General features: G+C 31.2%; 5 protein-coding genes across 5 annotated transcripts; 4 read left to right on the top strand and 1 right to left on the bottom strand.

Annotated features, from left to right (window-relative positions):
- Positions 1–327: 327 nt before the first annotated feature.
- LOC145742484 (lysozyme g-like) lies at positions 328–5,341 on the top strand. The gene is made up of 8 exons (XM_082560259.1): positions 328–334; positions 3,334–3,360; positions 3,514–3,654; positions 3,936–4,097; positions 4,505–4,588; positions 4,661–4,774; positions 4,854–4,939; positions 5,066–5,341. Exons 1-8 carry the CDS (start codon positions 328–330, stop codon positions 5,339–5,341), a joined length of 897 nt encoding a protein of 298 aa, XP_082416385.1.
- Positions 5,342–6,721: 1,380 nt separating this feature from the next.
- On the top strand, positions 6,722–7,610 carry LOC145742897 (lysozyme g-like). Its single transcript, XM_082560738.1, has 4 exons — positions 6,722–6,851; positions 6,914–7,027; positions 7,100–7,185; positions 7,313–7,610. Exons 1-4 carry the CDS (start codon positions 6,779–6,781, stop codon positions 7,583–7,585), a joined length of 546 nt encoding a protein of 181 aa, XP_082416864.1. The 5' UTR covers positions 6,722–6,778; the 3' UTR covers positions 7,586–7,610.
- Positions 7,611–8,146: 536 nt separating this feature from the next.
- Positions 8,147–11,981, top strand: LOC145742483 (organic cation transporter protein-like). The gene is made up of 14 exons (XM_082560258.1): positions 8,147–8,292; positions 8,358–8,465; positions 8,600–8,741; positions 8,856–8,959; positions 9,082–9,236; positions 9,313–9,437; positions 9,581–9,685; positions 9,761–9,844; positions 9,939–10,036; positions 10,113–10,195; positions 10,354–10,503; positions 10,988–11,096; positions 11,536–11,784; positions 11,921–11,981. The coding sequence occupies exons 1-14, from the start codon at positions 8,147–8,149 to the stop codon at positions 11,979–11,981; spliced, it is 1,719 nt and encodes a 572-aa protein (XP_082416384.1).
- A 409-nt stretch (positions 11,982–12,390) lies between these two features.
- On the bottom strand, positions 12,391–13,985 carry LOC145742894 (serpin B3-like). The gene has a single exon (XM_082560735.1). The coding sequence runs from the start codon at positions 13,959–13,961 to the stop codon at positions 12,837–12,839; it is 1,125 nt and encodes a 374-aa protein (XP_082416861.1). The 5' UTR covers positions 13,962–13,985; the 3' UTR covers positions 12,391–12,836.
- Positions 13,986–16,129: 2,144 nt separating this feature from the next.
- LOC145742482 (multiple inositol polyphosphate phosphatase 1-like) lies at positions 16,130–19,521 on the top strand. The gene is made up of 7 exons (XM_082560257.1): positions 16,130–16,292; positions 16,569–16,717; positions 17,388–17,536; positions 17,964–18,148; positions 18,282–18,455; positions 18,854–19,074; positions 19,198–19,521. Exons 1-7 carry the CDS (start codon positions 16,130–16,132, stop codon positions 19,519–19,521), a joined length of 1,365 nt encoding a protein of 454 aa, XP_082416383.1.
- The last annotated feature ends 1,641 nt before the right edge of the window (positions 19,522–21,162 follow it).

Genomic DNA, 21,162 nt, shown 5'->3' with positions numbered 1-21,162 from the left:
TATCTTATAGAGAACTGAAAACAGAAATGAATTACAAAAGATAGTTTTTCTCCTGTAGGTGATTACCCTAAAGGTAAATTTTTATTTTTAGTGTTGCCAATTGCTAAAAATGCAAATGCTAAATTAAAACGCTAATTAACAAATCAAACAAAAGATCAAAAATATATGTGTAATACCACTTGAAAAACATGGCTTGTATTTTATAAATTAAAAAAGAAAAAAAAACTAAAATCGTGTGGTGTTAGCTGTTTAAGAACTGGCAGTATTGCCTGAAAGCTTTTTTAACTATTGCGCAATTTTGGATTTGTTTGTACTTGATTGCGAAAGATGGCTGGTATATACCTTTACCAAATATTGTTTAAATTACCTGACATTTTATTTGTTAAATTTACCAGTTTAACCACACGCTTTAAAAATTGTTTTTTAAACACACGAATCACTAAAAAACACATTATTGTAATGTCAAGTGTTTTCCTACAAAAAAATAAAAAGTAGATAACTGGCAATTTTTACGTTCAAATGTGAAAGAGTGTTTTTATTGTACAAAAGGTTAATTGTACAAAAATCCTACAACAAACATAAAACAACGTTTGTAGCGCGCGGTTAAATATTAGTTGGAAAATGCTACCATGTTACGAATTATAAGGTTACTCGCAGGGCAATTTTTGGAGAGTCCAGTCCATGATTTATTGTTTAGTTTGATTTGGTTGTTTAATTGTTTAGTTTGATTTAACTTCGTTTACCGAATCCATTCGTTATGATTATAGATTTAGCATTTTGTTACAGTATTACTATTATTGTGATAAAGCAAAACACTATTTTGACGTTACGTTTACATTAAGAGCAGACGTTACGTTTACATTAAGAGCACAGTTTGTAGGACCTGCACTTGCGATCTGCAGCGGTGACCAACTATTGCTAGGTTGGTACTACGATGCGACGGTAACCAATTATCGCTAGATTGGTTAAGAATGTGTAAAATGTTCAATTATTTTTGCAGAACCGAAAGGCAATAAAAGTTTGTTTGTTAAAAAAAAAAAAAAACCATTGGCCTTTTTATATACAGATAACGTTGCTAATTCTCGTTAAGCGCAATTTTAGAATGCCTTCTTTAGTTAACGCCCCTTGTAACAAGAATAAATTGTTGTACATGTCCGGTCAATAACTTTTAACTATCTTCAACTTAAAATTAGTTGTAATAGACTTATTACAATTGATAGAATTATTACAATTTTACATCACCTTTTCTCAAGGAAAGTTGTTGAGGTGTAAAATTAAGAATGATCTTATGTCACCGTGTATTTGCATCCCTGACATCTGGCAATTCGGCAGAATCAATATCTTAAGGTTAAAACAAATAAAAATTTAAAAGTAAACTGGTCAACATGTTACGACCTTCCCTATTCTCGAACTGTGTCGTAGGCTTGCTTGCGACGAGTGACATTTAAAATAGACGATACATAAGTCTCTGTGGGCGTAGGTGATCCAGTTTGGGCTTGAGCAATAAATAAATTGCAGTTAAAAAAATAATAGTTTGAAAAGTCTGGAAAAGTGCGTGTGGCCTTTGTTCAGCACTTCTATTTGTATCGTCTATATGCGAGAAGATTTGGGGATCTACCAAGATTTGTCCTGTCTGTAATGTGGGTTCATGTTGTCGTTACTCTTTTTAAGTGCTTCATTACCTGGGTTTTAATATATTGGACATTGCCGGATAATATCAAAAAAGTCGCTCGCGAGTGCTTTTAAGGACTCGCTATCTTCTCCTTTTCTGCTGTGTAAAAAAAGACTTTGGGGCGGAAAACCGTTTTCGCAATTTGTCTTTTAATTCTGTCATTTTTAACTGGCTACAATGCTTACAGCTTTATCGTACAAACTGAGTGCACGTCTATCCGCTTTTTCTGGCATTTCAATTATTGACCTTTGATATAAAGTCAAATCTATTAAGACACTCTTTGATATCGGTGTCGCCGGTGTATTTCTTTAGATCTTGACCAGGTGTCAAAAGCTCTGTTTGGCATACTGTTTTTTAGCAAAGTTTCCTTTTTATGAAAGTCAGTTCTTTTTTTATTTCTTGTAATTCTTTTTCAACTATACGCTCCATTTCAATAGACAAAGATGATCTTAGATAATGATCCATTTTGTTGAATAATACTCGACAAGCGAGAGGCTAACGATTGTTTTTCTTCTTTCTGCAAATTCTCTATTAAATTGACTTAAGCTTTAAAAGATTAGGATCTCGGCAGGACCTCCAGTTGTAACGTTTTTGCCTGACATTAATAAGCCGTATTAATATTTTATAGTATTTTATTGCGTAAGATTTACAAACAACCGTTCACAAATTTGTAACAAATACTCTCCAATACATTACAATTAAACAGTTAAAGCAACAGGTGTAAACACGTGTCAAAGAATAGATAAGACGCATTTGTTACAATATCGACAGGTTTGCGTATTCGAGGTTAATTATAGCATGTACGTTTATATTTTTAACAATTAATTACGTCGGGTTCACCATTTGCAAAGTTACATGATTTATAGTTCAGTTTGTTTTGGTTGTTTAGTAGCGTAATTGTTTAATTTGATTTAACTTCGTTATCCGACTCCATTTGATATAATTATAAGTTTAGGATTTTGTTTAAGGTACACAAAAAACAACTAGGTGATAGTAATACTTTTATTGTAACACGGCAAAACACTTATTGCAATTTGGGTTAATTCAAAAAACTGTAAACACAGTTTGATAACAAATAAAGTTATAAGATCAGCTAGATGGCTAGACTGACGCTACGTTTACAGTACAATAGCACAGCTTGTCGGGTCTGCTATTGCGGGATGCGCAAGTGACCGACTATTGCTAGATTGGTATAGCGTAGCGACAGTATCCAACTATAGCTGGATTGGTAGAGAATGTATAAATTGTTCCAGTAATTTTAGAAAAACCGAATGGCAGAAAAAGTTTGTTATTAAAAAGCCGTTGGCCTTCTACTTAAAGGTTAAGAATTACTACAACAATAATTTTACCATAATTTGAATTCAAAGTAAATAAATACTAATTTTATATATACTCCCTAATAAAATTGATAAGTGTATTACCAGCTGTTATAACAAATAAAAGTTCTTGATCAATAAATTATTATTTTTAGTACAGGCTAAATACTCTGTAAATACAGATGGCATTTTTCCAACAGGAAAGAATATAAGTCATAGCATAAGAATATAAGTCATAGCATATCTAGAATATAAGTCTTAGTATATCTTTAATACATTAAAGTATTCGTTTATTCGTAGTTGGTATTGTTTTTTATGTTAAAATGAAATTGCAAATTTTTATAGTTTTTGTAATTGCTGCACTTAAACCAGGTAAAACTAGAGAACTTATATAAGAACAGAGTGCATATAAATATAAAAGGTTATGTCAATTAAAAAAATGTTGCATTTTGTTTTAACTTGCATTTAATGGTTCGATTTTTGTATCTCGAAACATTAAAAGCAGACATTGTTTTCATTTAAAAGGACATGCTAGCGACTTTCCATGTACGTCAACAGGAGGGTCATGTTTAGATTGGAGGCACTACACCTGCAGTGCTGGTTACGAAACTGGTTTGTGCGACGGTGACAGCAACAGAAGATGCTGCCTTAAATGCGACAACAATTGTAAGTTAGTTAGTGTTAATTAACATTATGCGTTACAGCACGACAAAGGCTTTTGTTTGGTGTATATAGGCAAGATTTTAAAAACATATTATTTTTAATTTATGCAAAATTTAATTAATTTTTTATTGTTTATGAAATGTAAAGTTGCACAATGCCGAGAAGCAATATTGATTTGTAATAAAGTAATGAACTAATTTAGTTACATACAAACCTGCTGTAAATTTTAAACATTGTCAATACAACCTTACTGTTGTATTCTATATTAAGTTGTATTATTATAGGTGCAGCTGATGAAGGAGCGTACCAAGGTTGTTGTGACTCGGCATGTACCAATCAAGGAGGTAGTTGCAAGGAAAACACGAATTATTGCGCAGGTTACTATACAAGCGGCCTTTGTGGCGGACCGTCTGAACGACAATGCTGCGTATCTTCATCATCTGCATGTATTATTATGTTTCTTTTTTTGGTTCTGATTAATTAACGTATTACTTTTTGGTCTAAATCGACTTACTGTCGCTTAAACGGTACTGTGACATTTAACTAAATCATGTTTGTAGTCATATACTTGCGCAGAAACCGATTTAAAACAAACTGTTCACGATACAGTTTTTAAATAAAGCATTTATTTAGTACAACCGTAAACCGAGCTCTCTATAATTAAACTAGCCCACAATACAAACAGCACACAACACACTAAATTTCGCCCAAACCAGAATGCGTCTAAAATGCCTATCGAGGAAAAGTGAAACACGAATTTAACAGCCGTTTGTAGTAACTGCCTTTTATTACAATAAATCTAGTTTTAAAAAAAAATCTAATGTTTACACTTTAACATGTTATTTGTTGCTAGCTGGTTGCTATGGAAATATTGGAAACGTTGACACCACTGGTGCGTCATCAGCTACTGCCTCGCAAGACAATCTTGGCTATTCTGGTACAATTACACTAAAGTTATTGTTATTTATAAACGTGACAATGATTTAATAAAGTTTTTTTTCACCTCTAGGAGTGGCTGCATCTAGAAAGATGGCTGAAACAGATAAAAGTCGTGTAAAATCTTATGCAAGTATAATAAAACAAGCTGGGGCCCAATTGTGTGTTGATCCAAACGTTATTGCTGGTAAGTGTGTCATACTGGAAAACAACTTTTTAAAAGTTACATTTAAAATCTCTTAACTAATCTTTTTCTTTGTCTAAAGCTCTGATAAGCCGAGAAACGAGAGGCGGACAGCATCTAGATTCCCAAGGATATGGAAGTGATGGACATGGATACGGAATAATGCAGGTAGAATTAAACAAACAGTGGGTTTATAATGGTTTTCTTAGATTTGGGCTCAAAACGTTATCATTTGAACAAAAAAATGTTTTTTTTTGTTATTTAAACACATTAAGCTGACACACTTTTTTCTAGGTCGACGATAGGTATCATACACTTCAGGGCGGCCCATACTCGCTTCAGCACGTTCTCCAAGGAACAGGCATTCTTATTGATATGATAAATGGGGTTGCAAATAAGCATCGAACATGGACCACTGACATGAAATTAAAGGGAGGAATTTGCGCCTATAACAGCGGGGTATCAAACGTGCAGAACTACGAAACCATGGATATAGGAACCACTGGTAACGACTACGCAAACGACGTCACCGCCCGGGCACAGTATTATCTTCAAAATGGGTTTCAGTAACTAACAACTAATATTGTGTGGAAATAAGGTTTTGGTTTATAAATGGTGTTTGTAAGCAATCTGTTTAAAAGTTATCGAATAAAATATTATGGGTATTAATATCGTGTTCCTATTTTTTTCAAAATTACATTCAGAACTTTAAAACTTTAAAAAAGACTGAAAAGTGTTTTAAATAACAAAACAATATTTATTAACGCGTATTTTAAATATTTATGTTATAAAAATATATATATATATATATATAAATAATACCTAGCGACACATGATATTTACGGGTAGCGTAAGTCGCTCGAGCACGGATCGCCTGTTGATATAGCAGCCTGTGTGGCGGCCTGCAAGGAGAAAAATTCTTGCAGAAAAAAATTTAAATTTTTTGTTGTTTCGAGTACGGATCGACCCGAGTACGGATCGACTGGCAGTGGCATCTCGTTTAGGTCGTTTTTTTTCGGTAACATTTTTAAAATTAAAATTTTTTTTTAAATTTTTTCCATTGTAAGACATGAGCTTCCCCTATTTTAGATAATTTTGCTATATTTCATGTAGGCCTAAATTAACATTTTAAAAATATTATAGTTTTAAAAAAACTACGAATAAATGGAGAACACTGATTGGGACAGAATTTTAAATCGGTTTTGCAGCAATTACGTGTATGGACAGAAGTAGTTTTAGTTAAACCTAGTTAAAAATTATAAACCATCAATACTTTAACGTTTTCAACTAAATCAAACATTTAAATATATTAAAGTTGTAAAGTGTTCACTAGCTCTTCCACACGGGAAAGACAAAAAGGCAAAACTTTTTTTTAGTATATACTAAAATAAAAAGCCACTGTTTTTTGATACAATTATTTTTGATCGCCCATTAAAATAAAATCAATTTAATTAATGGTTTATTATCGAGTTATTCTAATTTAAATTTCGGGAAACTACCTACAGGAAGAAAATTCTTTATGAGATTTGCCCAGGTTGCAACTTTATTACAACCTAACTTTAAACTAGCACGTATACAATGTAAAACCTTGTAAATACAGATGTAAATTTTCCCAATGCTCGTTTTAGCATAAATAACAAGCAACATAAATTTTTATCAAGATGTTAAATTACGTGTTTCCACAAAGAGTTCATACATGGACTACGGACAAGACGTCTTTTAAACAGATTTTACAAATTAATAAGACCTAAAGCGACATATATTTGTAAATGTAGGAAAAATTATTTAACAATTTATATTTTATGTTTTTGCTCGGATGGTAGCTTACTGCACAGCATGTATTTATTTTTGGTTTGTAAATTGCGGAAACTTTTTAAATACAGTCGCCAATCGTCCAACAGGGTATTTCCATAGCATGAGTATAACTATGACTCGAAAAGTTTAGTTTTTAGTTAACACACAGTATAGAAACAGTTTTTAAAAGTAAGTTTAACTTTTGATATTGAAATGAGTATTAGAAACGTTAACACCTCTGGTGCAGCACCAGCAACTGCATCGCAAGACAATCTTGGTTATTCTGGTACAGTAACATTAAAGTTGTTAGTAACAATAACATGTTTAAATGATGTTGTTATATTTCAGGTGTGCCTGCATCAAGAAAAATGGCTGAAACAGATCTAAATCGGGTAAAATCTTACGCAAGTCTGATTAACAAAGCTGGGCACCAAATGGGTATTGATCCAAGCATCATTGCTGGTTAGAAGCTACAAAAGAATGTAGTTAAATTAATTTTTATTTTTTTCTTATACATTGTTTTGTTGCATGAAGCTATATTAAGCCGCGAAACAAGAGGTGGGCGACATCTGGATGCCCGGGGTTTGGGATTTGATGGACATGGTTACGGAATAATGCAGGTAACACTAAGCAAAAAACTTTAAAAAAAAGGTATAAAAAAACGAAAAAAATATGACATATTTTATTTGTTATTTTAACATATTGCGATATTGAGTGTTATGTAGACTTCTTGTATATGCGATTTAGGTTGACGACCGGTATCATAACATTCGGGGCAGCCCAGCTTCACCTGAACATGTTTTACAAGCTACAAGCATTCTCAAAGATATGATAAATGACGTTTCGACAAAGCATCCAAACTGGACTTCTGAGATGAAACTAAAGGGAGGAATATGCGCGTACAACTGTGGAGTATCGAGAGTAGTAAACTACGACACTATGGATAAAGCGACCACTGGTAAAGACTACTCCAATGACGTCACCGCCCGTGCCCAGTATTATTTTCAAAACGGATTTTAGTATCTACTAACAATGATGTAAAAATATTTCGTGACCCTTATATGTTAATATATAATGTGTTTATTAGTAAACATGTGTAAAAAAGAGTGCCCAATAAAATGTTTTGGACGTACAATGTATCGTTTTTTTATTAAAAAAATGAAACAATAAAATTATTTTTTTAAAAAATGGCAACTAAGCCATTTAATTAACATTAAATTTGCCACGTTTGTTACATTGTTTAAACAATGCTTTAGGTCGAGCCAACTTTTGTGTGTTTTAATTGACGACAGCCATAAAAAATCGTTCTTAAGGTAGATGATTAACCTGTTTATATATTGGCTTAACAACCTCAGTAATCAAAATGCAAACAGGCTACAAAGAATTACTTAAAAAGCATTTGTAAACTTTAAAATTAATTGGTAAAGGTTAGAATTAGACTTGCAACTACATACTCGTTGACATTAACCAATTTATTAAAATATATTTTACATAAAATGGGTATAGTTAATAAATTGTCTGAATTTCTTTTAAATTAACAAGCAGATATAAATAACATAATTTACGATTAGAATTTCCACTATGATTGATTTTGATATTATATTGGCAAAGTTTGGTGGTCTAGGAAGATATCAGATAGCGGTTATACTTATGGTATCTTATTGCAGCATACCTGCAGGATGGAATTCGCTTGCGCCTGTATTTCTTAACTATACGCCAATGTACAGGTAAAATTTGTTATAACATGTGTTTCACTGGCTTTGCATTATTAATCGTGCAATTCTTTTTAAAGATGTAGTGTTCCTCCAATTGATAATGGATTCAATCTAACCGAAAATGAAATTTTAAATTTGACGACACCATATAACACCGAAACTCAAAAATATGATACTTGTAAAATGTAAGTCGTCAATACTTCGTATAGGATTTTTTAAAGTTTTGTTATAAAACGACAAAAAGCTTCTTCGAACTAATTTAAAAAAAAATGTTAAATCGATTGTCACCAAGCAGAAAATGAACACCATTTATTTATAGGTACGTTTTTAATTCAACTGAATGTAGTTCTGTTGACGAAAATGAATTAGCATCATGTATTAATAAAACAACTAGCCCGATACCTTGTAACCAAGGATATTATTACGACCAATCTCTATTTACTAGAACCGTCATAACTGAAGTAAAAACATTTAACCTTTTCTAACGTATAACAAATTAAAAGAAAAAAATTAAAATTTTTCTTTGGTAACTGGATTAAACTTAAGTTTTCTTTTAAAACATACATTCGTTTTAGTTCGACTTAGTGTGCGATCAAAAAATTTTAGACGCCATAGCAACTGTTATATACATGATTGGTGTTTTGATTGGATCTCTTTTGTTTGGTAATTTTTCAGATAGGTGAGCTTTTTTAATAACGACTTGATAAATTAAATTGCAAGTAAGAGTGTTTTGAATATTTACTATAGTTAACATAAAGCAACTAACAAATAAAAAATTTTTTTACGATGACATTTTTAAAGATTTGGTCGTAAATTCACTATGGCTCTTTCATCGTTAATGTCCTTTGCTGCATTAATTGGTTGTGCATTTGTTCACAATTATTGGCTCTTTGTTCTTTGTCGTTTTTCGGTGGCATTTTTTGGGTTTGGAATGTTTATTTCCAATTATGTCTATCGTAAGTTGGTTCATAAATTTATGCAAAAATGTTATCAATCTTATGTGAGACAATTTTTTATTTAAATTTTTTTTAGTTCTTGAAATAACTACAAGTAAATGGAGGACGTTGATTGGAGTCGGGTTTCAATTTGGTTTTGCACTAGGCTACATGATTCTATCGGGGATTGCTTACAAATGGAGAGACTGGCACGAAATGGAGGTACAAATTAACTTACATCTTTAGCTTCTCCACAACGTTATGTTGTTTATATTTATTAAACATGCTTAAATATAACACATTGCTTTAATACCTATATAATTTCTTGTTCATCAATAATAACTAAACTAAGTGTGCGTGTTAAGCTCATAATGGGCTTAATGGCTCTTCCATACGGCGTGTTTCTTCTATTTATTCCTGAATCTCCAAGATGGTTGTTTTCCATGAACAAAGACGAAAAAGCTAAAAAGGTAATTATTTTATTAATATTGATAAAGTGCATGTTTAAAGTATTAGTTTTTAGTAAAGATTTTATTACTAAATAGGTCACACGACAATTTGCAAAGTACAACGGTGTAACTTTAAATGAACCTGAAATTTGGGTTGAGGCAGAAACACAATTTTACAAGGTAAAACATTTAAAATAACACATGGTTTATTACGTTATACAGTTATTTTAATTAACGTAATATAAAAAAATAAAACAGTGATTCCATTAAGCAGATTTCAAGCAAACAAGACGAAAATCGAACCTATTCATTTGCTGATTTGTTTCGAAAAAGGGGAATCCGTAGAATAACTTTCCACATTATGTACAATTGGTAAATATAACATAATAGATAAAAAACAAATAACATTATTATTTATTATACTCTTATTTATATTTTATTTTACTAGGGCTGTGAACAGTTTCGTGTATTATGGGATATCACTAAATGCCGGCGCTCTAGCTGGAGATATATTCGTCAACAACGCTTTAAGTATACAAGTTTTAAAAACAGCAATTTATATTGCTGCACCTTTTTAAATACTCTTTATCCGTAATAGGCGCTTCCTATTAAACTACTTTACTAGTTACCAACTTTTTTTATGATAAGGAAATTTACAAACTTAACAAAATTGCCTTTTTAAAATTAAGATGGTGTGATGGAGATAGGGGCTTACATTTTTGTAATTTTATTCATGGATCGGACCGGGCGAAAAATGATGCTAACATTTATGTTAGTATTGGCAGGTGTAACCCTTATCTGCAGTACTATTGTTACCGAATTGGCAGGAGACAATCAAAGTAAACTAAATTTAAATACCACAATCTTATAGTTTATCGTAATTATTTTATCCTTGGTATGGCCGACTTTACGGCTTAAACAAGGAAAACATTTATTACGCGGACCGAGTCTAGCGTTTTCTTTGTCATATTCCAAATAATTTACATGTCACTTGGTTTTGAAATTTAAAAAAATGATGTAATCTTTACAACGATCTACTCACGGACACTAAAACGTGAAAGCAGTGGGGTTTAAACCCACAACCCCATGTTTTAAATTGTTTTTACCACAACACAACATCACCTGTTAAAAAACGTAAAAAATTACTAAAAAATGTAAATTCATGTCTAAAATGAATTTGTACAATGGGTTAACAAAATGGATGACGTATAATAACAAGCTGACATATATTGTCATGTAAAGGTAAATTCGTGGAAGCAGGGCCCAATTGTATTTGTTTATCATCATAAAAAATTTTAATGTCAATATTTTAACTATCCAAAGGTCTCATTACTTTGGGCTTGGTGTTTGCGTTTGCTGGTAAAGTTGGAAGTTCGGGTGCTTACGCTGTTGTTTACAACTTTACCGTGGAACTTTATCCAACAGTTGTCAGGTAGGTAAAATAACTTGCTCATGACAAGTAAACATTTCTTAAAAAAGCTTTATTTGGCAAAAAAGGGCATTTACAAGGAATTTTTAAGTTAGTTCAAGTATACGTAAATTAGTCCTTTTTTTTGGATATATCTTTATCCTCGATGTGGAAAAGTCGAATGCGTGACTTAAACATAGAGTAACATCAGTTACTCCAACCCAGTCTCGAGTTGCCTGTAGCAGTTTGGAATATTATAGACTATAATTGCCCGATAATTATGCTGCTGATTAAGTGCTGGCTCATCAGGAGTTCATACCACTTACAGCGCTTTACTCAAGAGCGCTATTGCATGAGCTTAGTGGGGATTAAACCCACAACCTCATGTGTGGTGTAGCAAGTGTTCTTACCACTACACCACGCTGCCGGTTTTTGTTTTAAAACAAGGTTTTAATTTAAACAGGGGAAATGGAATGGGCATAGCGTCGACTTTTGCCAGAATCGGCAGCATCTTAGCTCCCCTCATAATCGCTTTACAGTCTTACGTACCCTGGCTACCCAACGTGCTTTTCGGGGTCTTTGCTCTAAGCGCTGCCCTGCAAGCTTTTTTCCTTCCCGAGACAAAAAACAAAGATATGATGGAAACACTGGAAGAGGCTGAGTTATTTTATTTAGGAAAATCAATCACGAAACCTGATGATGAATATGAAAGGTAACTTTTTGAAAATATTTTTTCTGCACTTTCACTTAATTAAAACCCTATTATTTAAATTATGTTGTTACAAATACGTGATAAAAAAAAGTCCACATTTTTTTATGAAAAATGAGTCCTTTTTTGTTATTTTTAGTGAAAAACCAGAAGGTTCTACAAACAAAGCATTCGAAAATACGAAAAGCAGTAGATTTTAAAATATGACATCAACAAACTTTTTTGTTTTTAATTTAGTAACTTGTTAATTACACATTATTTAACATTTTAATGATTATAAAAAAATATGTAAATTTATATTTCTAGAAATAAAGTATTCTTCGGTCAAATAGATTTACAATTTGATTTGTAACAAATTCTTATCCTTTGGCTTTAGTGATACATTATTGCGTGTTTCGAAATGACGTCATGATTTGGCAGGTTAACAAAATGAATCATGTAACTAGTTTATGGCTTTCTTACAAAAAATTTAATTATAAATTTTCTTGAAATATATTTTAATTTTTATTAAACTACAAACAAAGGGGTAATATTTAATTAAATAAGGTTTTTAAATTGCATACAATTAGAAAATATAAGGTTTTTGAATTAAATACAGTCATATATAATATACATTTTTCTTTAAAATAAATTGTTTTTTTTAAACAGTGAAAGTAAAATTAAAAAAGTAAAAATTTGGAATAAAATACATATAATTTCATCAAGTATTACAACCTAGTGTTCAAAACCTTATCTCACAAATAAAAAGTTAATTTGTATAGGCTATTTAAATGTAAATAGGAATAACTATAAAATAATTTTTTTAAATTAAAAATTACTGCATAAATTTTTAAACCTATATCGACAAAAACAAGCAATACATAAATTTAATGCTTGAAAATAATTATAAAATTAAAAGATATAATATAAACATAATAAATTACAAATTAAAATAAACAAAAAAGTGCAAATTAAAGAGTATGTAAAAGCTTAAATTACAAATAATTAAACTTTCTAACAATAAGGATTGTAATGAAACAATCAATTTTTTTTAACTTTTAAGTATTTAAATTTCACTATGGGGAAATAAGCCTTCCGATAAATAGTATGGTATTAGTTGAAATATGCTTTATCAGGAACAGAAAAGGGTGGTCACATGTCATTCTCATTGGCATTGACCGCATCATCATTACGGCTGCTGTGGCAGCTGCAGCTTCACTTCCTTCCTCATTCACTTCAATAAATGCCTTGTGTGCAACACTTGAAACAAACAAGTCTGGAACACCAGAAATGCCGGAAAGATTTGCTTTCGATATGTCGAAAACATCTAAAATCCCCAACTGCTGCAAGGGTTTTACCATATCTGAGCTATATTCTAGCTTCATTTTAGGCAGGGATAAAATAACTTCGCTTTGGTGAAAATTTTGCTCTGCAACTAGCGAAATCAAAGAAAAACCAGTCAAATCACTTTCAAGCTTATTTAATCCAAAACGATCTGTGGGAAGTAAAACCACCATAGAAACCTCTTCACCCTTGTAGGGAAGTTCAATTATTTGCACTTTGAGTTTCTGATCATATCCCATCTTGTATTTTCCCTTTCTTGACATCATTTCAACAGTTGTAGTTTTATCTTGTTGGATAAAAAACTCCGCCTTTTTTGTATCCTGCTTTTTAAACTGAGCTTCCCAATTTCCTTTAAAGTAAACAGCATTCGCTAGAACTAACCGAACCATGCTATTAATAGAACCACTTGGTAACAGATTTTGAATTTTTTCATTAGTCTTCCCTGAAACCCATTCATTTATCAATAATCTTGATTCCTCTGGTTTGTTGATGAAATCTAGACCATGTGTCTCCGTTTCATAAAACTTTGTAACATTGCTAACAAATTCCTCAAGCAATGTGTACGACAATTCCGGAAAAACCTTATTGGCTATTTCCAAAGTGACATTCTTTTGTGAACTAAGCTGTTTAAAAATCGATAAATTTTCTCCATGGATGTCTAAATGAGTAAGATTTGACAACCCCAATCCGTTTTTTAATTGATCAGCACTGTTACACTTGGACCCCAGTAAAACCATTGACATAGCCATAGAAATGCTGTAGGGGGAAATAAACACATTTTCAGAATGACTTCCTGCTACCGCTTTAAATAGCTGTAAAGCAAACTCAGTTCTGCCAGTGTCAGAAGTAGACGACATCTTTTCAAAAAATGTATATTCTTACCAATCTGTATAAATCAATTAGGTAAATTATCAATATTAAATTAAAGTAATTGTTATTACACCAGCATACAAAGTAGTAATTTTTCATTTTAAGTTTATGTCAATATGTATAAAACATTTATCCTAAAATGTCTGATCAACACTAGCGTGATAGACTTGTATGGATAGACCCGATTATTGATGATTGACTGGCAATGTATTGTCTGATGCTGCAAAATGACATACATACGACAAGATGTTTATTGGAGTATCATTATGCTTACTAAGAGCTGACTTAATTTCTATCATTTTTTTTTTAATTTACATCCCCGTGGTATTTTTAGGTCCTAATCCTTGATGTGGAAGGTCGACTTCATGACCTAAACATAGAGTAACAACCATGACCCTTACCCAGTCTCGAGTTGCCTTTGGCAGTTTGGGGCATTATAGATTATAATTGCCCAATAATTAAGCTACTGATTAAGTGCTAACTCAGGAGGAGCCTAACACCACTATAAGTCGTGGTTTCAATCCCCACTGGTCTCATGCTGTAGCGCCCTTGAGTAAGGCGCTATAAAGGGTATGAGCTCCTGCTGAGCCAGCACTTAATCAGCGGAATGAATACCGGGCAATTATAAGCTATATAATATCCCAAACTGTTAAAGGCAACTCGAGACTGGTTTGGGGTAACAATTGTTGCTCTATGTTTAGGTCACGCATTCGACCTTACCACATCAAGGATAAAGATATATAATAAAAAAATAAGCGCTACAGCTTCATAAGAGCAGTCCTACACCACCTGACCATGCTGCTGGTAATTTAATATTCTGATTAAAATAGAGGGTAACCAGACACTTCGGCCCCCGGACACCTCGGCCAAGACACTTCGGCCTGAATATTTTTTTATAACAGCGGGGAGTTCGCATTTTAATTACAGCAAAAAATTTTATTTTTGCGTGAAATAAAATAAGCAGTAAATTAATAATTTTTTAAGAATAGAACATGTTATCTTTCTTTTTCGGTGTCATTTTTTAATTTTACGTAGGGTTTTTTAAAAAAAAATGCTAAAGGCTGTAAAAGATTTGAAGAACAAAGCAGGCAAACAGGGTCAGGGTGTGCCAGTCTGAATAGTAGTGCAGTTTTTGACCAGATCATAAATACCCATGACACTTATTATATGTCATGATACTTTATGACAGTTATGACATTTTGACTGTCTGACTATCAGACTATATGACTTTTAGTAAAATAAAGTAATACTGTTTTAGTGTCAAAGTGTACGACTGCCTGACTGTTTAATGCTAAACATTCACAAAGACTTAAAATTGAAACACAAAATGCCAAATACTATAATTGTTATTATATTTATTTATATATGCTAAATTTCCGGATCTCTATTAGTTACGCACGCCCTACATAAACAGGGCGTGTAACCAAAATGCGGCACATGTAATTAAACAAAGAGGTTGCATAAATTAAACCCTTACCCTAACCCTCCTTGGTAAAAGAAATTCTATTCAAAACATGAAAAACCGAAAACTACGACTTGTGGCCGAGTTACGACAAGAAACAAAAAAACAATTTTATTTTAGCAATTTACTTAAACACTTTTTAAGTTTTATTTTTTTTACTTTAAAAGATATAGATGGTAAACTAATTCATATATTTAAATTGTAAAATAAAATACATAATTTTAAATTACTAAAAAAAAACAATATTAAATTTTTTTTTTGTTAAATCACCCTGCGTAAAGTTCAAATCAATTTCATGTACGTGAGTTGTGGGTTACGCAATCACATTAATCAAATCGTGTTTTGGATTTGTTTGTAGGTGACCATAAAAGGGAGTGCAGGTTGTCTGTTAAGTAAAGAAGCATATTTCTGGTTTGGTAAAATACCACTAAAGCTAATTGAAATTTAATACAATAATAGATAAAAGATATGCGACTTTGTTGTCAGGTAGTGATAGAAACCTTCAGGCTAGCGACCAGTTTGTAAAATATTAAATATTCTCATAAGACTAAGAATTTATTCAAAAATTAATATTTTTAAAATAGCTAAGATAATATTATTATGACTTAACCTATGTGATTTCATTTATTTTTTTAGTGGTGTTTTGTTACATAGTTCAGGTTAAACAGCACAAAGTTTAAACATCTTATTAAGATGAAAGTTTTATCGTTATTGTTGGCGGTGGCATTGGCAAAATGTTTTCAAGCTTTTCAGCATTGTTCTACAATAGTTAATGAACATCGTTTATTCGGCACAAAAACTTTGTATCGAGACGTACAAAATGAACAACTAAGTATTCAAGACATTACAGCACCAGGTATATAATCAAAATTTAAGTTTTTGTGTGTTTGTTAACTATTTGAGACAAGTTTTTAACGTGTTATAAAAAAGCTTTTTGGTTTTAAGGTAGGCTTAGAAAAATATCCATAGTTTTAAACAAAAAATATATAACATAAAACAGCAAAACGCACCTAGTAAGTAAATATTATTTGCGAGCCTACAACAGCGTTCGATAGTGATCGATTACTGCTGTCACCTAAATTGGGCAATTTTGTCTTAATGTTAATAACAAAGTTACTTTAAAATAACGCAGGTTGCTTTCCAATATTTTTTTACATGGTTGCTCGTCATGGAGCTCGATATCCTGGAGCCAAAGCTCTGCCATACTTACGAGAGTTGGAGGAATTGTTAAGTGAAGCGAATTCAACAGGAAGAGCTCAGTTATGCGAAAAAGATATGCAAGTGGGTTTCAGTATTTTAAAAACAATTTATCAGTCTAAAAAATATTATATTAAGTTCTCGTTCTTGTTTGTTAAATAAGTTGATTATTTAATTAAACTAAAGAAAGGAACTAAAAAACACAAATATTAACAACATTTTGTCACCACAAAAACTTAATAACATAAAACTGAAATCCACACTCTTTACGCAGCGTTTTTTAGTTTTTTTTTTGTTAAAGTTAACATTTAAAAAAAAATAGGAAACCAAACAAACCTAGGTAACTTTTATCATTGTGTAATCAGAAAAATACGATTTAGTCATTGATAAATAATAATCCAATTACTGCTACGCTGTGTTGAAAATCCGGTTTTAAAATTTAGCAACCTGTTTTATTTAACTGTAAGTATAATTCACGATGATTTTGTTTATGCAATGAAAATACATTGCGCATTGGTTTGTAAAATTTTGTCCTTTAGTTTAAGCAGTTATTTATTGGACAGAAAAAGCTAATTATAAAAAAAATTTACAAATTTTTAAAAAATATATTTTTTTTTCAGTCATCAATAAAAGTAATAGTATCTTATTCATGCAAAATAAAAACTGTTATTAAAAAACGACCTTATATTTAAATACAACATGCATAAATCCATTTAAAAGTTTTTTTTGTGTCAACTATTTTTAAATGTTTTAGGATTTGCGTAATTGGACAATATGGACAGATATATATGACGATAAAAATTTAACAAAACATGGAGCAACAGAATTAGGGGAACTTGCCAGCAGATACAAAAGCATTTTTCCCTACTTGTTTAATGAATCTAATCCACAATCAGATTACAAGTAAATGGGATGTTTTGAATATAATACAATGACAGTTATTTAGGATATAATTTCCATTAATTATGATGTTTAACTTAATCACAAATAAATTTTAAAAAAGTTATTGTTTATCAAATTGGCAAAAAACGTATTTTATTGAAATAAAGTGTACTAAATGCCATACTTGGTATTCGTAAACTTTTAACGCAAAAAGTTTTACTGTTAAATATTTCATTTAATAGTTTAGAATTATAGGCTTATAGCACTAACCTTAAAAATTTACTTAACATTATAACATAAACCTAGCAAAAAAATGTGACAAAATATCTTATTAGTTTTTACATTTACACTATTAGCATACAAGAAAAATAAGTGTGGAAAGAAGTATATGTAATAACAATAATGTAATAACCTAAATAAACCAAATTTTAATGATGTGTTTTTATAGATTTAAAAGCACAGATACTCAACGCACCAAGGATTCCATGCAAGCGTTCGCAGATTCAATATTTAACAGATCAACAGAAATAAACGAATCCGAGGATTTAATAACCTTACCCGACTGTCCAAAGTATGAACGAGAAGTCAAAAACAATTTAAATATTTCGGAAGAATATGAAAAGTTTCTTGCTGGTAAACCAATTTTTATACAAAACATAACATACAGGATTAGTTTAAAATAACATAATTCCAACCATAAGCTAACGATTTATTAAATTTATTGGCAAAAATACAAAACAAAAAAACAAAAACTATATTTTCTTAGGGCCGATAATATCTAAAATAGCTCGACGAGTAGGCCGGCGTTTGGGAGTTCGTCTAAACAGAGTAACACCCGAAATATTAAACATAATTTATGTATGGGGTTGTCGAGCTCAGAGTTGGACTGAGGCATCGTATGGACCTTGGTGTCGACTTTTTACCAGAAAAGATCTTCGGTGTAAGATGTTTTCAATTTAATATTTAAAACGTTTATGTAAATTTTTTCTTATAATAACAGGTTAATTGTCGAGACAATATTCTCCAAACCGTTGTAAGTACGCAAAGATTAATCGCTATAACATAAAAATGTGCTTTCTGCCCACGCTAATTATAAAATAGTACGTGCCAAAATATATTGTGTTATTGCAAATGATATTGCAATATGTTTGAACTTTTAAACCTAGAATATTAAGTGCAATGACGTCTAACTAGCTAAAACATTGCGATACCCTTCTTGACGTTGTACTTTACCAATTAAAATTGACGTTGTAATGCATCAAGTTAAATTACAGGCCAAAATGCTTAAATGTTTCCTAAAAGTTCTCTTAAAAGACATCTAAATTTGCATCGTTTTAGTTTTAGAATACGCCAAAGATTTGGAATACTACCCCGAAAACAGCTACACATTCCCAATAACTTATATGCAAAGCTGCGAACTCGCCAAAGAAATTGTTGGCGACATTTTAACCGTGGCAGTAGGTGATAGAAATAAGGAGAAAAACCTAACGAAGGCACATTTCAGATTTGCACATCGTAGAAATATTTTAACTCTTGCGACAAATCTTAGGCTATACAAGGTAGGTGTGACGTAAAGCTATAGTGTAAATGAATTAATAATGGCAAGCAATTGTTGCAAATGTGCTGTTAAATATTCACCATGTATTTAAATATGTGAGTGTATACGGTATATGTTCGTGCAGAGACAAGAACAACTAACAGCCAAAAACTGGAGGAGTCATCGACATAGGGCCTTTCGAACGAGTAAGATTGCACCAAGTGCCGCCAATCTTGTTTTTGTTCTAAACAAATGTCTCTTTCGTACTAGAAATAACCCAACCCTGGTGCGCTCTAGGTACACAGTTCAAACCTTTTGGAACGAGAAATTGTTGATTAAATTTCCTGCCTGTCCGTCCGCAAGACGGGCTAATAAAGGAATGTGCGATCTTAACACTTGGCTTGATACATATGAAAACTTCGTTCCAAATTCAGTTAACGAATGTAACCAAAATGACATTTGCAAATAGCACAAACTTATTTATTTAAAGTCGACAACAGTTGTCTTTAACAAGTGCAAAGATTTAATTTACGTAAAAAACTAAGTTATTTAAACTTCTTCTCCGTGTTTTACTCTTTCTTCTTTTTTCGTCCATGTTATTGTATTATGCAGTATTTTGAATCAAGATAATATAATTTATTGGAGTTACAAATATTGCAGAGTCCTTAACAAAAAAGTAGAAAGTCTGTTTAACAATATCTTTTAAAGCTAATATTTTAATATGATTTTTTTAGTAAAGTTCTCAATGAAATTTTTTATATTTTCTTTTAGTATTATTAAAGCCAAACAATATGGTAACCAGTAAAATATTTTGTGTAAAATTATACAAAGCAAAAGGCTTTTAGTTTATTAAAAACTTGAGAAAATTTTAAATTTTGGGCCCCTTTAATTTTAACAAATTTTCGATAAGATAAACATAAGTGAATCCCATATGTTCCGTTTTTAAGATTTTAAAACTACTTTATCTCACAAGTTTTATTTTATAACCGTAAACTTTAAAAGCAAACAACAAAGTGAAAGTAAAGTATTTACTTTGATCCTATTGATACCATGCAAATAGTTTTTATTAGTTTGCTCAACTTTTTCGTAAATTTACATTTACAGCACTACACCAATTATATGTAAATTACATTATTCTTTTGTTTAACTTACTGACTTTCGACTTAAAAGTAGGCAAAGTAACAAAATAAAGTAAACCAAAAAAAATATTGTTTTTTGATTAAATTGAAGTTTTAAAATAAATGGCAGAAAACTCTTCTTATAGCTTATGCGCTTTGGGATATATTTGTAAAGATAGTGCGCTAAGCTTATGCAATACTACCGAAATTAAGTCTTGTACTGCTTGCAGGTAATTTAATAAAAAACGAAGATACTAAAAATTTAATTTACATTTTAATTATTTGTTGACTAAATTTTATAATTTAATTTTTGCAAAAAAATATTCATTAAGTGTCTGGAGAAATGGAATAATTGCTGCGCTGTTTGCCATAGTTGGTCTGACCGGACTAGTGCTTAACATTATTGGCATAGCTTCTGTAATAAAACTTAAAGAGTATGCAAACGCTTCTTTGCTGCAAAAAAGAAAACCTATTCATTACATGATGGCATCGCTGGCAGTTGCTGATATTTTATGGGGTATATTTACGAACCTGCCATACTTTATAGGACTAAACAAAATCTGTTTTATTATAACAACCTAAACACAAAAAAAAGAGAATGGAGTCTAACAAAAATGTGAAGTTTTGTATGTTGATTTAGGTTTGCAGATATTATTTATCGTGTTTCCAAACATCTTTAAAACCCTATATTCTACACCAAATGATCTGGTCAACATATTGGAATTTACCAGTTTTTGGCAAGCATGGTTTAGTGGAACCTTTTGGCATGTTTGCGTGATTGCCTCAATTTATCATTTAACTTTTTTTAATATTACTAAAATACTTTACAATTCAACAAGCCTTATTCACAATTTAAAAACATTCACAATACGAGGAATAATTGTGGTGTGGGTAATAAGTTTAATTATTATCCCTTCTATTTATATCGGCATGGGTAAGTTATTAAAATAGCAGGGTTATTTTTACAGCTTTTTATTTTAAAAATAAAATAT

The sequence above is a fragment of the Corella eumyota genome, chromosome 2 (assembly GCF_963082875.1).
Source record: "Corella eumyota chromosome 2, kaCorEumy4.1, whole genome shotgun sequence".
Classification (NCBI taxonomy): domain Eukaryota; kingdom Metazoa; phylum Chordata; class Ascidiacea; order Phlebobranchia; family Corellidae; genus Corella; species Corella eumyota.
The sequence above is the reverse complement of the archived record's forward strand: the minus strand, read 5'-3'. Positions and strand labels throughout refer to the sequence as shown.